This window comes from Cottoperca gobio, chromosome 15 (assembly GCF_900634415.1).
Source record: "Cottoperca gobio chromosome 15, fCotGob3.1, whole genome shotgun sequence".
Classification (NCBI taxonomy): domain Eukaryota; kingdom Metazoa; phylum Chordata; class Actinopteri; order Perciformes; family Bovichtidae; genus Cottoperca; species Cottoperca gobio.
This window is the reverse complement of record NC_041369.1, coordinates 8,652,123-8,667,177: the sequence shown is the minus strand read 5'-3', so window position 1 is coordinate 8,667,177 and position 15,055 is coordinate 8,652,123. Positions and strand designations below refer to the sequence as shown.

General features: G+C 39.5%; 2 protein-coding genes across 3 annotated transcripts in view; one reads left to right on the top strand and one right to left on the bottom strand.

The window, feature by feature from the left end:
* Positions 1 to 2,942: 2,942 nt before the first annotated feature.
* gpr137ba (G protein-coupled receptor 137Ba) lies at positions 2,943 to 7,188 on the top strand. Its single transcript, XM_029450475.1, has 7 exons — positions 2,943 to 3,696; positions 4,845 to 4,894; positions 5,041 to 5,263; positions 5,639 to 5,785; positions 5,993 to 6,121; positions 6,427 to 6,548; positions 6,667 to 7,188. Exons 1-7 carry the CDS (start codon positions 3,313 to 3,315, stop codon positions 6,797 to 6,799), a joined length of 1,188 nt encoding a protein of 395 aa, XP_029306335.1. The 5' UTR covers positions 2,943 to 3,312; the 3' UTR covers positions 6,800 to 7,188.
* Positions 7,189 to 8,073: 885 nt separating this feature from the next.
* The window catches only part of egln1a (egl-9 family hypoxia-inducible factor 1a), a 21,691-nt gene continuing 14,709 nt past the window's right edge, over positions 8,074 to 15,055 (bottom strand). For both annotated transcript variants that reach the window (XM_029449831.1, XM_029449830.1), the window contains 3 exons: positions 8,959 to 9,095; positions 8,807 to 8,874; positions 8,074 to 8,647 (listed from right to left, as the gene is read on the bottom strand). In XM_029449831.1, the coding sequence (XP_029305691.1) occupies positions 8,592 to 8,647; positions 8,807 to 8,874; positions 8,959 to 9,095 (261 nt within the window). In that variant the 3' untranslated portion in view covers positions 8,074 to 8,591. The remainder of the gene's footprint in view (positions 8,648 to 8,806; positions 8,875 to 8,958; positions 9,096 to 15,055) is intronic.

The following is a 15,055-nucleotide window of genomic DNA, read 5'->3' as shown; positions in this document are numbered from 1 at the left end:
AGAATAACAAATAATACAAGTACCAAGTGGTTGAGACAAAAATAAAGTGAGTATTGTAAATGGCAGTGATAATTGCACAGCAAAATGGCCATTATATACAGTGTATATAATGGCCATTTTGCTGCTGTGCAATTTAAAAGGCACATTTATGCTGCCATGGAGATAAACCCTTGTGATTCTCCATGGCCTTTTCTTTAGCATCACGCTCCGGGAAAACATTCAATTTTTAGACCCCTCTACCGGTAGGGCTTTAAGATGAGCTTTTCTCCAAAAGCAGTGTGGTGGACTGAACATCTCAACATCTTGTGGGGCTTGTGAAATGCAGAACATTGACAGCCACACTATGTTTTATATTCTAATATGTTTCTGCTTTAAACAACTGGAACTGTCTGGATTGTCAGAGTGTGTGTCAGTTAATCCCAACATTTCTCAATCTGCTGTTAGCTGCTAATGTTCTTAATTGGTTTCATCTCAAGGCCTCAAATGTGCCTCAAAGGCTGAAATCTGAAGTCATCTGAAGATATTTATATATAAACCAGTTCATTTTTGAAAAGATCATTTATTTTAACATGTAACTTGTAGCATTGGATGGATGGATTTCAAATATTTAGCTGGATAACATAGTATTGTGGAAAGAGACCATTCAAATTAAACATTGAATGTGTATCTCCTTTGTATTTCTTAATGTTTTACTTGTCCCATCTGATTTTAGTTACATTATTTCTCCTGCTTTGGATCCCTCATAGCCTTTCCATCTTTATACAGTTTAAAGGTGCCACCTTCTGGTCATTTGTATGAATTTTGTATTTGTGGTTTGTGAATATGTTCCCCAAATAATTAAAAAGGTTTTCAGAGATTAATATAAAATGATACATATGTATATATGTATGTATGTATATATATATATATATATATATATATATATATATATATATATGGTGTTGATGCCTACTGTATGTATGTATGTATATATATATTTGTTTATTTAATTATTCAACAACATATGCCAACAATATTATTATATTATAGTTAAATAGCAAGAGCTAATTTGTGTGAAATGTTATCAGAACAGATCATCATGACTGCAGGACTTGCCAACAGTGTTTCGCAACTAAAATAGTTCACCCAATAACAATACTTGTTTTCATAAATATACACTATCTATTTAATAACACTGTTGATATTAATTTAACTGAATCTGATGTGTCTGTGGCAGGAGCCTGATAATAAGCCTGAAGGGCCATTTCGTCACCACTCTATTAGCATTCTTCTTTATTCACAGACAAAATTGGAGATGTGGATGATTCAAATAGCTGGAGGCGAGCTGAGGGAACTCTGGGAACAAACAAGACATTCAATATTTTTGCATATTTTTGCTTTATTTTGACTAGATATGGTGCTTCTATATCTAAAAGCCGTTCAGCTAGTTATCTGCCATTATATACACAATGATAGTGTGTCTTTACTAAAAACAAAGATGCAAAACAAAGCACATCAAGCATCCTGTTTGGTGTGGCGCCTGGGTGGTAGTGTCCCGTGTGCAAAAAGATTAATGTTTCACAGCAGTCAAAGGTGAGCACAGTGACCTCCGTCCTTGGCCTTCCTCATGTTCACATGCCCCAGTCCTGTGAAACAAAAAACTCCACCACTACTAACCATAACAAACTTCACTGAGGTTTGTGTGCAGATTAGATATGTTTCTTCTTGGATCAGAAACCAAATTCTGCTTCCCTGACCAGGCCTGAAGCACTCTTTGTTGTAATTAAAGGGTAACTGATGATTTTACACATGACGATCAGTTATTTTGTCATGAGGAAAACTATGCACCCTGTAAAAACAGTTGTACAATGTCTTCCTTGATTCTGGAGGAGCTTTCTGAACTAATTAAAAATGCTACTGATTTGAATTTTAGGATCTCCTTTATGATTTAGGAGTATTTTTGGACTATTTGGGACATCAAGTCAGAACATGATGACCTTTGCCGTATTAATTTGACCATTATTTGACTATTTAACATCAAGTCAAGGCTACATTACTAGGAAAAGCGGGCCGGGGATCAATTATATTACAGCAATTAGATGAATAAAAAAATCATAAAAAGCTTCTTAATATAATATTAATGTATTTTTATACATTAAAAACATTAATTGATTTATTTTATTAATTAATACATGCGAAGCTATACTAAAAACAAAAGATTCTGCATTATTCGGTTCTCCTTTTCCCCAAAGATATCTCTTGGGCCTTTTGCCTTTATTTGATAGTTTACAGTGAATCGAGAGAGTGACACAGAACAACAACTCCAACTCTACTTTAATTTTGCAGTTAGCAGCACCTTATAATAAAATATTACATTGCAGGTCATATATAGTACCATATACACAATATACATATACATATATATATATATATATATATATATATATATATATATATATATATATATATATATATATAAAACTTTATTTAAGTGCAATACTACATATGTTTAGAACTCCTTTAAGCATCTTATTATCTTTCACCATGACTTATAATTAAATATAAACTGTAGCTATTTTATGTACCAATTAAGCTTTATAGCCATAACTGTAATCTTTGAATGTAATGTAACATCTTCTTCCAAAGCAATTTACTGCTACAATACATTCTGTAATATATTTTACGATGATATTTTGCCCCTTTTGTGTACAAATTAGTTTACCAATCAACTGTATTTACAGTAGGCGGCCTACATACAGTATGTGAATGTGTTGTATAAATTGTTTATGAACTCACCGGTGATTTTGAACGTGATATTTTTCTTGCACCTCAATAAAATGAAAGTAAACACAAACAACAGCTCTGAGACGCTCTCCTGGGATCAGTGTTGCGGTGGGAAGCCACATCACAGGGTTAAAGGTACAGTAGCGTGCGTCAGCTGATGCGTAGCGTCACGTAATGAGCGCGAGGGGGGCTGGAGGGGGCGGAGGCTGGTCCTCCTCGCACTGACTGAGCTCCTAGCTGCAGCTCCGAGCAGCTTCCTGCCCGCTGCTGCTGCTGACAAACGGCTCATTCTCATCTACCCTGATCATGTGCCTCGCTCTCTGGCTGTCTCTGGCTCCGCAGCAGGAAGTTAGCCTTGTTTTCTTCCCCTTGCCTTTCTTTTCTTCCTCCACTTGACAGCAACACTCGCAACACTATTTCCTTTTTTTGTTGTTGCTGTGGCTCTCACCTCCTCTCAGCGGGACGCTCTGTGAAGACCCGGGCGGCGACACCGGCAGAGAGGCCCCCTCCTCTCCGCTCCCTCCTCCCCCGGGCAGGGAGAGCAGGTTCATGGAGGCCCTGGCGGAGGAGAAGGAGACTCCGCCACCGATGGACAAGTCTCTGCCTCTGCCTACATTGAGTCCGGCAGTGCCCCCCTACGTCACTTTGGGCTTGACTGTGGTGTACACCGTCTTCTACTCCCTCCTCTTCATCTTCATCTACGTGCAGCTCTGGCTGGTCCTGCGGTACCGACACAAGCGCTTCAGCTACCAGACCGTGTTCCTGTCCTTGTGCCTGCTGTGGTCGGCCCTGCGCACCGTGCTCTTCTCCTTCTACTTCAAGAACTTTGTCACAGCCAACACTTTGGGGCCTTTTCCCTTCTGGCTGCTCTACTGCTTCCCTGTCTGTCTCCAGTTCTTCACACTCAGTCTCATGAACCTTTACTTCGCACAGGTGAGTGCACTAGCAGTGCTCATGGCAGCAGTGTGTCACGTATTTTGTTTCTCTGTGTGAGAACAGTATTTTGACTATTGAGTATTAAAGAGATCTCATTTAAAGTCCCCCTCAACTCTAACATTTGTTTTGCTTTTTGTTGCTTCATCTGGATGTTTGACCTTCACTGTGCTGCAGAATGATGGGGGGAGAGGGGAAGTCTCTCTGTGTGCACCTTGGCCTGTAGCAGACTAGAGCAGGAAGTCACTATGCAACTTACACATCAATGTGGAAACCTTTTGCCTCCAGTGCAGTGTACACTGAGATTTGGACTTTGGCGACATCAAGCATCCAGAAACCTTTTTAAACTAAAACATATTTGCATATTCATGGTTGCTGGGCTTTTCAACAAGGCCAGAAAAGTAGATGTAATGTTATGACTTTTTAACGAGGTAACGGAATAATGTATTAGACATAAATTATTGTTCCAGAGTGTTTTTATGTCATAAAACATGTCTGGAGTGGATCTTTAAACATACACTGCCTTCATGGGAACTAGTACTGAAATAATAACATGAAATTCAATAGTAAACCATCATTTAGAGATAGAGAGAAATAAAACAAAACATTACACTAATACTGGGAATATGTTTAGAATTGATATCAAAACGAAATTGTGTAAAAGATCCATCACAAGCTTTCAAATATCAGATTTCTTTGTCCCAGCAACAGTCCACGATTTTCTAAAGAAAGCATTACTTGATTATCAGAATTGGTAGCTATTAATTTTCTGTAAATCAACTAATTATTTCAGTTCTAAATGGGAATATTTTTCCAATACATGTATTGAATTACACAATGATCAGATGTTCAGAGCAATGAACTTTAGAAACACATTTAATCAACATACTAAAATACTTTAATCACATCAATAATATGACAACATAGATATAATTATTTTGAGCATAATCCTCAAAGTATTACAGTACATGTGGCCCTGTGCTGTGTGACAATTGTGTATCCCAAACTTTCGAAACTGTGCAGTGAGGTTCCTGTTTCAGAAGAATGTGTCTTGTGTTTTTCAAAGAACGAGAATACAGAAGTGAAAACGTGCTGCCTAAATAGCGTGACGCAGTTTGCATGATGCACTCACTAATTTCTTTTCACAGGTTGTTTTCAAGGCAAAGTCCAAATATGCACCAGAGCTTTTGAGATACAGGTACCTCCATTACTACATTTAATTTGCCGTTAAATTATATTTTCCTGTTATTTTGTATGAGTAACTTTAGCTGAAGTATTAAAAAAATGCCAACATTTGGTTTATAGCAATTCTAGGGGTGAATAATATGTTTTCCTTACTCACAGGCTGCCGCTCTACCTGCTCTTCCTGTTCATCAGCCTCGTGTTTTTAGTGGTGAATTTGGTGTGTGCCCTGCTGGTGAGGATGTCTTCTGCAGAAGCCCACACCGTCGTGCTAGTGAGGGTCGCCATCAACGACACACTTTTCGTCCTGTGTGCCGTCTCGCTCGCCTTGTGTCTTTACAAGGTTGCTAAGATGTCACTGGCCAACATTTACCTGGAGTCCAAAGTAAGAAATACTTCCCCAGGGCGGGACATCTGGGGAACAAGTATCATAAGTGAAATGAGAAGTTGTATTTACACCCTCTGGAATCAACCGCTGGTGATTTGTGTAACCTGACATTAAAATGTATTGTGCACTGCTTATAATGGCACCCTTGTGTCTAGATGCACTTCTCCACATGATTTATGCTTTTTACATAGCGATTGTTTCCTAGCAACACAGTGTTGTTCTTGCACATAACTTGGTTGTACTTCACAACAAGAACATAGGTCGTGCCTTAAAATATAAAAATGTATTGCATCCATCCTTACCGTCAGTTTCCATGTAGTTTTTGTGTGATTTTACAAATGTTTTCTTGATGCAACTCTTTAAACTGTGCAGGGGACGTCAGTGTGCCAGGTGACAGTTATAGGAGCCATCGTCATTCTCCTGTATTCATCAAGAGCCTGCTACAATCTGGTCGTCCTGGGACTCTCAAACAAGAGGATCAGCTCCTTTGATTACGACTGGTACAACGTTTCAGACCAGGTGAACCACCAGAGCTCATAATGCCTTCAGCTTTTTCTTCGAGCATCAGTTGACCAATGCATGTGGTTGTTAAGGGAGAAAGCTGAAAAACTGAAAGACTTTTTTTGTTTCCCTTGTGATGATTGCGAATAGGAAATGCAGTTCTTCTCCATCTCTGGGTAACAGAGTAGGTTGTTTCAATAATGAATGTGTTGTTTTGTTTTTCAGGCAGACTTACAGTCGACTCTGGGCGACGCTGGCTACATCGTCTTTGGGGTGATCTTGTTTGTATGGGAGCTGCTCCCCACGACTCTCGTAGTTTACTTCTTCAGAGTTCGGCTGCCAGACATAGACAGGGTGAGCCAAGCAAATGCCCTAAGCCAGCGGTTTCCAACCTGGGGTTCAGGAATCCTCCCAGGAGTCACAAGACAAATCTGAGGGGACACAAGATTATTTATAGGAAAGCAGATAAAACATACTGTTGTTCAACTACACAATAAGTCTGTTTCTGTTTCTGTCTTGTGAAAATCTGGAGGTTAAAAAGGAAAAATCAGTTGTTGCTCATGATGTGAAATACAGTAAAGTTTTAATAATGTAAGACTGTGTCTTTTATTACACTTTATGTGTCTATTGTCTTGTTTGTTGTGCGGCGTGTCCTGCAGACTGGCACTGGGCTTCCCGGTCACGCCTTCTCCCCCAGGGCTTATTTCTTTGACAACCCACGGCGCTATGACAGCGACGATGACCTGGCGTGGAGCGTCATGCCTCAGAACATCCAAGCCAGGTAACAAAAAACACCACGATGTAATCCCCAAAATACTGTACAGGAAGTAGGAATGTAGCAAAAGGCAAAGAGGTTGAACGGCGTTGTTGAATGCATGTTTGCGGATTTGATTCCCCAGTCTGGCTACTGACAGTTACGAGTGGGGGAGCCAAAGCAGCAGTGGCATCGGCGGCATCGGCGCCTACATTGGTGGAGACGACAGTTACTCCCCCGCACCTCCTCTTCTGGAGGAAGAGCTCAGCCATTACTGACCACAGCGACTCCTGCTGACCTGTGGCTTTGTTTTTTATTGTATATCTTTGCACAGTCTCTGAGTGACAGAGGCACATGGGGCCAAAGGTCACCCTCTATTCGATACATTGTCTTCTATTTTGTCTAGAGAAGAACTAACAGACTTTTCTGCCAGTATATACAAGTCCACTGATGGGACGTTAATTTTGCACACTCCTTGTACAATGTGAGCTAACGTTGACTGCCTTTTAAACATTTTCATGTATAGTTTATATTGAATACTGCCTAATATATTTCCTGACTTTTGTAATACGTACTTTCTTACTATTTTATATATTCTTTTTCATACAGACGTGTTTATATAAAGGAAATATTCATCTAACTCATTAAAAGTTTAAATGCTGTGAAAGATGCAGTTCATTTTTAGCAATACACCATGACTTTGATAATAGGTTGCTCATGTTTTCTCTACAGATTACTTCCATGTGTGACACAAATCTTTGAATCCTGAATCACACCACAAATAGGTTTCCTTAACACAATTATTATATTACATAATCTGTATAATAAAGTGCTTACTGATAATTAATAAAGACTACTTCATAACAAACATACAGGTTCTGGGGCCCTGTGGCATTTTAAACTCAAACATCCTTCTGTTCAAGGAACTTCTCCCCGATTTATTGATATACTTTTTAAAAAGATGGTTGCACCCAGGAGCTTAACAGAAGACAGTATTTTAAAATGTAGATACTGATTCATTGTCCATTTACAATATAGGAACATTCTCACGCTGCACTTGTGAGGTTTAAATTTAGAGATCGTCTTGGAAAATACACAAATTGGTTTTAAAATGTTAGATTAGATTAGTGATTTATTAGAGCACTGGTTTGTTTGTCATCTAATGCACAAAGTGTAAATATAAAGCCATTGATAAATTAAAATCAAAGGCAACTCTGGCACAGTGCAGTATGTTAAATGACATTAGAGCAGCAAAAACAACTCTGCAGATAATATTGATTGGGGATTTAAAAAGTTGAATTTGCTGATGGTTGTCCTAAAGTTAAGGATGTTTCTCTCTTCTTAGTGTGCAATACACTGTAGGCCTGCAGAGGGCAGCATGCAACTGCATATAGTGCAAACAGGACAGCGTGAGAGGTCATCATCCTGCTGTCAGATGTATGCCTCTCTGAATCAGTGCTAATTCAAATGAGTTGTTTTTAGAGAGTGGGAAAACCAAGACCACACATCTACTGTGCTACACATGATTGAATTCATACTAATACCAAACAACTTCTGTCAGAAAAAGGATGTTTTTAATTCAGATCATTCCTCATATTATTGCAACCTCAAGTACATTTTTGCATTACAGTAGCTCATAACAGCTGATTCCATGTGAAAAGCATAACATTAAGCATATGCAGAACACTGTACCTTTAAGGAATTAACTGCAAAAACCAATATGCAAAAGATGTAGATTCTCTGGGAGCTTAACTGCTGTTGATTTTATGAAAATTTCAGCTGTAACGTGAACGCTCTCCAACGAAGAGGTGAAAGGGAAACAAAAAACACACGATCCCTTTCAGTACAATGTCATGACATTCAAGGTCCTCTGGGCTGCCCCGGTTTGCTGAAAACAAACAGAAATCACTGTTTTTGTTTGTTTTGTCTCCATTAGAATGGATCTTCCACACACTCGCGCAAAAAGTCTGCTGTTGTTGCCATGTAAAACACACACACACATGCTCTCTACAGGCCACTTTCTCCGGACAGAGCATTTAACGGCCGTTTGTAGGAGACGCAGGCTTCCCACTAGCTGGGATCTGATGCTTTGCCGAGTTCAACCTTTACTCCTTTTTCTCCTGCACCTGCAGAGAAACACAAACACACAAGAGATGATGTCTAAGAGACAACACAGAGGGCCTAAAACAAAAGAAACAGGATTGTGTAGTTTGTACTAGGGATGTCACGAAAAAACTACATTTCTGGTGTCGTGACATCCCTATAGTTTGTACATCAAAACTTACCCGTTAAGTACTTTTCTTTAGCTCTGGCTCTCTCATCAGCGTCAAAATACCACACCGTGATGGCATACCTGCAGAGACAATTAAAGCAATGAGTCACTGCACAACGGGCTGGATGATCTGAGCGTGTGCAGTGGACGGACGTGGATACTGACCTGGTAGCGAAGGCGGGCTGAACCTCGTGAGGGTTCCGTCTGTCAGACCAAAACAGCAGCAGGCGGTCAAATTTGGGCTCTATGTCTGCAAACTGGGCCTTTCCTTCAGGGAAGATTCGGAGAAGGCCACCGTGTTCCTGGCAGAACAAGAAGAAACGACTCCGTTACGTATACAAATCAGGACAAAGCAATAGTAGGAATGCAAGGAGAGACTGTAGGAAGCAAACACTAAGTGAAGCCTCTGTCATTCATCAGTAAAAGGTTGACATTCAGGGGAGGGAGATGGCGTCTTCTAAAAACGGCATTTATTACTAATATAAAAGATCCATTAATAAGTCTCATATGTCAGACTTCTTAAATGATCAACATAGGGCAACAGTGTTAAGGAAAAGGGTTGTCCAACTCCAAAGGCTAGGAAGAAAGCTCATGATCGGAAGCAGCAGCAGCGGGTGGGGAGGTGGGGGGGGGTGGCTTTCCTGTGGAGGGATAGGAAGAATAACCCACAGGAAAACTGCTCTAGCTGGATAAAGGACCTGGAGAGTGAAAAAGCAGATTGCTGCAAGCGTGTCGCTTAAACTCTCACACAGCTGATATGATAGGCCCCTCTCTTCACACGCAAACTAGGAGAGCAAAAATGTTCACACCCTTTGTTGGAGAGTAATGCTATTCCCATTTATACGACTTTGAATGAGGGGGAATACCGGTGGTGTGACAAAACTAAATAAAGCACAATAGGGTCAAAGAAGACCGAAGAAATGTTTTTTTGTTTTACACGTAAGCAGCTCAAGCACCACTGAGTTTATCAATTGATTGACTGCACGTAAATCCAAATTGCCGGTAACGTTCAGTGTGGCGGCCTGTAAATGATAGTGAACACAGGATGACCCCCGCCTGCAGGACATGACCTTCTGACCTGCATCAAGCTGAATTAGACGGATTACAATGACAACATGTTACAGTGTGATGCACTTTAAAACTCTTGATGGGTGCAAGCAGACTAACTATGCTGTAACTGAGAATTGACACATTTGAAATGTTTTTTGTTTTTTTTGGGAAATTGTGGAATTAAAATTGCACATGGTTATTAAAGTCAAAATGCCTTAGAATTAATTATTATTTCTCATATTTAATATGGTCTTTTAGGTGGAAACCACCCTGGACGTCGCAGTAGTTTTTAGTTTAGAAGAATACTGCTATAATTTAAAATACATCCCATTTAACCAAAATTCACTCCGTGGATTTCCAATAATAGATTTTTTTTTTAACACTTGTAAGATATAGCTCTTAAGATTTTTATAAAAAGTCAAAATCACTGGGTTTTTTTCTGCCATGTATTTACATCTATTCATTTCCTCTCTGTATCATAGCTTATATAGCTGCACTCCAGCTTTAACAATGCGGCAAGGTCACCTGCAGGCATGTGTGCAGGGCAGGAAAGTCACCACAGACACCACAACTCTGATACACTGCGAAATACTTTCGCAGTGTATCAGAGCTTTCTCTGGCAGAGACAGGCTTGATTAGCATTGTGTGAACTCATTTTGGCAAGGGCTTGAATGGAACAGATGTTCATTTATATATAAAAGTCCTGCACTGCTGCTTTAATGTGCAGTCCAACATTCCTGCACTGGATTCAAATGACCTACACAAGGCATGCACTGTATATCATCCAGAGTTACTGATTTTAGTTTGATTTTATTGATATCATCCTCGCTGTTTATCATTCACTTTCCTAAAACCGTGTTACTGCTGATGCAGACCCATCATTTCCTACTGATGTTAGTTAAAAGACACTCAACTGGCAAAACACGGTGCAGCTTTTGTTGTGAAAAAAAACACAGGAAACGCAATGATAGAAAAAGTAATAATACAAGGAGCCACAGAGAGCTGAAGGCGACAGGCTGCACCATCAACTCCTCAGCAAGGTAACCAACTCCTGTTACTGTGTCCTGCTGTTGTGTGGAAGAGTTCCAGTTTGTTTGGCTGCACTGTAAACAGATACACCAGTTGTTCTTCTGCTGTAACAACTTACTTATCTAACAAAGTAGCTGCTCAAGGATTGTTTGCTGTTAGGCGTTAGGGTTATTTAGACAAACATATACTGCATGTTATAAAACGGATCACTCTAAGTCATGGCTTCTTGTGGCTTATTGCTTAATTATTCATGTAGCTTTACTCCAGTACTAGTAGACTGTAGGTAACTTAGTGTTACTGCCCATAAGCAGAACAGTATTGTACAATATTGAGGCCATGAAAATGTGATTAATGCCGTGTGTTAGTATAAATGCTGGATGGTTCTGGAAGAAATGACAAGAATGATGACCTCTGAATACTGTAACCATGACTGTTACTGCATGATATAAAGAGTGGTGTGAAAGTGTCTCTACAGTACATGTCCGCTGTAATAAGACTAGTGACCTGTCCTTGCCTCTCACCAAATGCATGCTGGGAAACACTCCCACCCCCTGCAACCCTCAGGTCAAGATGAGCACTTTGGATGGATTGATATTATACATCTTAATGCAGCAAAAAGGTTAATATAGCACTTCGATATCTTTCAGTATCTTATTCCACTGCAGTGTTTCTCAAAATAGCAGCAGTTACAGAGTCACTATATCTTATCAGGGTTCATATTTACAAATTTAAATATGCTTTGCTTGCCTTTATCTTTTTTCTCCCACCAGAGCGGTTTGCTTCTTTAATTTATGTCACATGGATGCACAGGAAGCATTCAAAAGTAGTGACTGGCCATGCATAACTAGTACACGAAGACTTGACAATATAACCAATACTCATACTATCGCAGGCTGTACATTTATTAAAGCGTTTATACTTTATAAAATGATATACAACAAACCGTATGAACCGACTGCGTAATCTGAGCTGAAATATACATTTTGGATTTCCAGTATACATACAGATAACCTGACGTTGCAGTTTCATAATTACTATGGATGGACGTGAAGCGGTTGAAAATGGGGCGGTAAATAACTGAACCTGAACATTCCACAGCCATGTCACTTTCACGAAGCCCCAGTATCCAGGCAACCACATTCTATAAAACACAGCTCATCACACACCAAATAAACAGCCAATCAGAGACCAGATTGGAATCGTTCCCAGATCCCAGAACATGCATGTTTCAATAATTGAAGCATGTGCATGAACATAACAATAGAAATCATGCAACAGCTTAATTGATTAACATAAAGGCGGTAGTAGTAGTAGTAGTAGTAGTAGTAGTAGTAATAATAATAATAATAATAATAATAACTGATTGTGAAATATTATTCAAACAAAAAGCCAATTTGTAAAGTTTGGCAACCAAATAAACCTTTATATATAACCTTTATGAACAATATTGGCTGGTAATTTTAATATTCATCACCAAGCATCCTTATTATCGGCATATTTCTTAGTTTTTTGTTTTTTTTAAATTCTGAATGATCTTTTGATTGATCATTGTGCTCCGTGTGCTTTGACTGTCCTAAGCGTGGCATGACATCTCACATCCGAAGTTTTTCATAACAATAAGCCTTTAACAGTTCTACAGGGATTAGCGTTCCCCACTGGAGGGAGAGCCTAATAGTTTGCCTTTTTCCCCAATGTGGTTTGTTCTCTTAAATGTTCTATGTAATAAGAAGTCTGTTTGACATAAGTAGAAATTGTTATGACATTAAGTTTATAAAATCAGTATTGTTTTAAAAACAATCATCGTGATTCTTAGTCATTGTATAATTACTCATAACAATTTCATGAAAGCAATATTTGTCAAATGAGTTTATTTAGGTTGAATGCCACTTGCATTTGCATCTGTTGGATACAACATGATACACCTAATATACTCCAAACAGGCCAAGTTATTATGCTGTCAATTATAGTTCTTCGAAAGAAAATTGGAATTGGCAGGTCAGATTTAAAAAAAGAATAAAAAAACGGCTAAGAAAATGGCAATCGGTGCATATCTACTGCAAAATTTACTGTTTGCAATAGTGATTCAGTTACTTAAAAGTTAATGTACTGTAGAATTAGGTGTTATTTTGTCTACGCATGGAAGACAGGTCTCTCCCTAATACCGTTCAATCTCCAAGAGCCAGAAGACAGACTCACGCATGGCCTGCATTCTACCACAAACTAGCATCCAGAGGAAAGATTTTCTGTATTCACGTAATTTTTTCAAGTATGTGAGGAAGTCACATGTGACTACTTGTCCAATAACATTTACTGCTAAACTCGAAGCACATTACAGTGTCATCTATATTTTCCTCCATCTGTGCATGTTGTGGCAAAAATGTGGAGCCTGGCCGGTGTCATGGGCAACGAGTTAGTGGAACGATTTTTAAGTTAGCTTGTGCTCTGAAGTTAATATCAACTTATTGTTTTAGTAGGAACTGGTTGTTGTGGATTCTTGCTGAGTCAGGGAGGAGCGCCGCATTGAGGTGCCTTTAAATACTTTATCCCTTCACATCAACAGCGGGTTAGGTCTAGGTTCCCTCTTTTATTTAATGTGTTAGCCTACTTATTTTATTTTGTCTTGCATCTGCACTGTCCCTTTGCTGTTGTAACACTGTAAATGCCCACGCTGTGGAACAAATACATTTCTGTTTATGATACAGTTGTGATGCTACAATGGATGTTGGTTCAGCAATACTTCTCAGCTTTGTCTATTCTCATTTAAAATAAACAGTGAAAGTTGTAAGTCTATCGACATTGTAATTTAACGAGGTGCTAATGGAGTTTTGTTTTGATTTTAGATGAAGACATCGATGTACTTTAACCAGTATTTTACTGGTTTAACAAAGTTGTGATTTTTGACATCTGTTGTATGCAATATGATTATTCTAATTATGTATGCATGAATTGTTCATTCGAGAGCATGCATTTGTTTTCCCCCCATGACACCTGCTGAGTTTCTAAATTATTTTACAAAAGTTTACGATTCTGCACAATTATGTCGCTGAAGGCAGGTCTATATTACATTTGTCCAGTCAGACCTGGGCAGGTGGTTGGTCTGAGCACCAGGTGAGTAGACTCTCTCACACAGGACAATGACGTCAGTGATAGAAAAGCTCATAATCTTTTTCAAAGTTAATATATATTACCATAAAATGAATGTTCTTTCCCCAAAACAAAACCAAGTGCACGAAAACACCAGAATTGTTTCAAATACAGCGTTTTATAATACTGTGTTCTATTGTAATCGGAAATAGTGGTGGGGGGGTTATTGATTCACTTCAGTCATCGAGTGTCACCTTCCTTCCTTAGTATTTTGTTGATAAACCCGTAACACCTCCAGTTTGCTCAACTGTTCTTCTTTTACCCCTCCTGCTGGTTGATGGGTCATCTTGTTGCCCAGTTCTTATTCTTTCTTTTCAGCGAGAGCCAGTTGTTGCTTCGCTCGGGAGCCTCCGTCAGTGACTTGATGACCTTTCCCCAAACTCTTACCCCTATAATGAACAGGGCCTGACCACAGGAAGAGTTTCGGGCCGAGAGTGGCAGTGATGATCTCCGGTGCAAAGGTGAGCATCTGGTCTAGATCGACTATCATCTTCCAATCCCAGGCTGTATCCAATAGGCTCGGTTCTTTTGCTGCAGTTGACCTCTTCTGCACTTTTCCTGCTGGCACAAACGCCATGGGGTTTGAGAAGCCAGGGGTTGGGGAAGAGAAAGGCACTGTTGTTAGTCCTCCTTTTCTTCAAGCACAAGTGCCAGTTGCCAAAGGACCTGGTAGTGCATTCAGGTAGAAGTCTTCATGGGTCCAAAAATATGTGCCCAAACCCGAAAAGACCCAGAAATGTAGGACCCGGAACTAAAACGGACCAGTCTTTTATTTGAAAGACACAACTTGGACCCATGCAGACCAAAGAAATGTCGGACCGAACCCGGCCTGGCCCCTGAAGACACAGACCTGATCAGCACCCATTTCATAGTTGTCAGAACAAAACTTTATGTATTATCCAATGTAACGCAAGTAGCCTTCCCCTGTGACACATACAATCCATCCTCCTTGACAAGAAAGTTGGTCAAATGTCAAGTTTTTTGTTATTCCTCTCTTGCTGGTTGAAACAGCAGGTCTCATCCACTCGTTAGTTCAGCT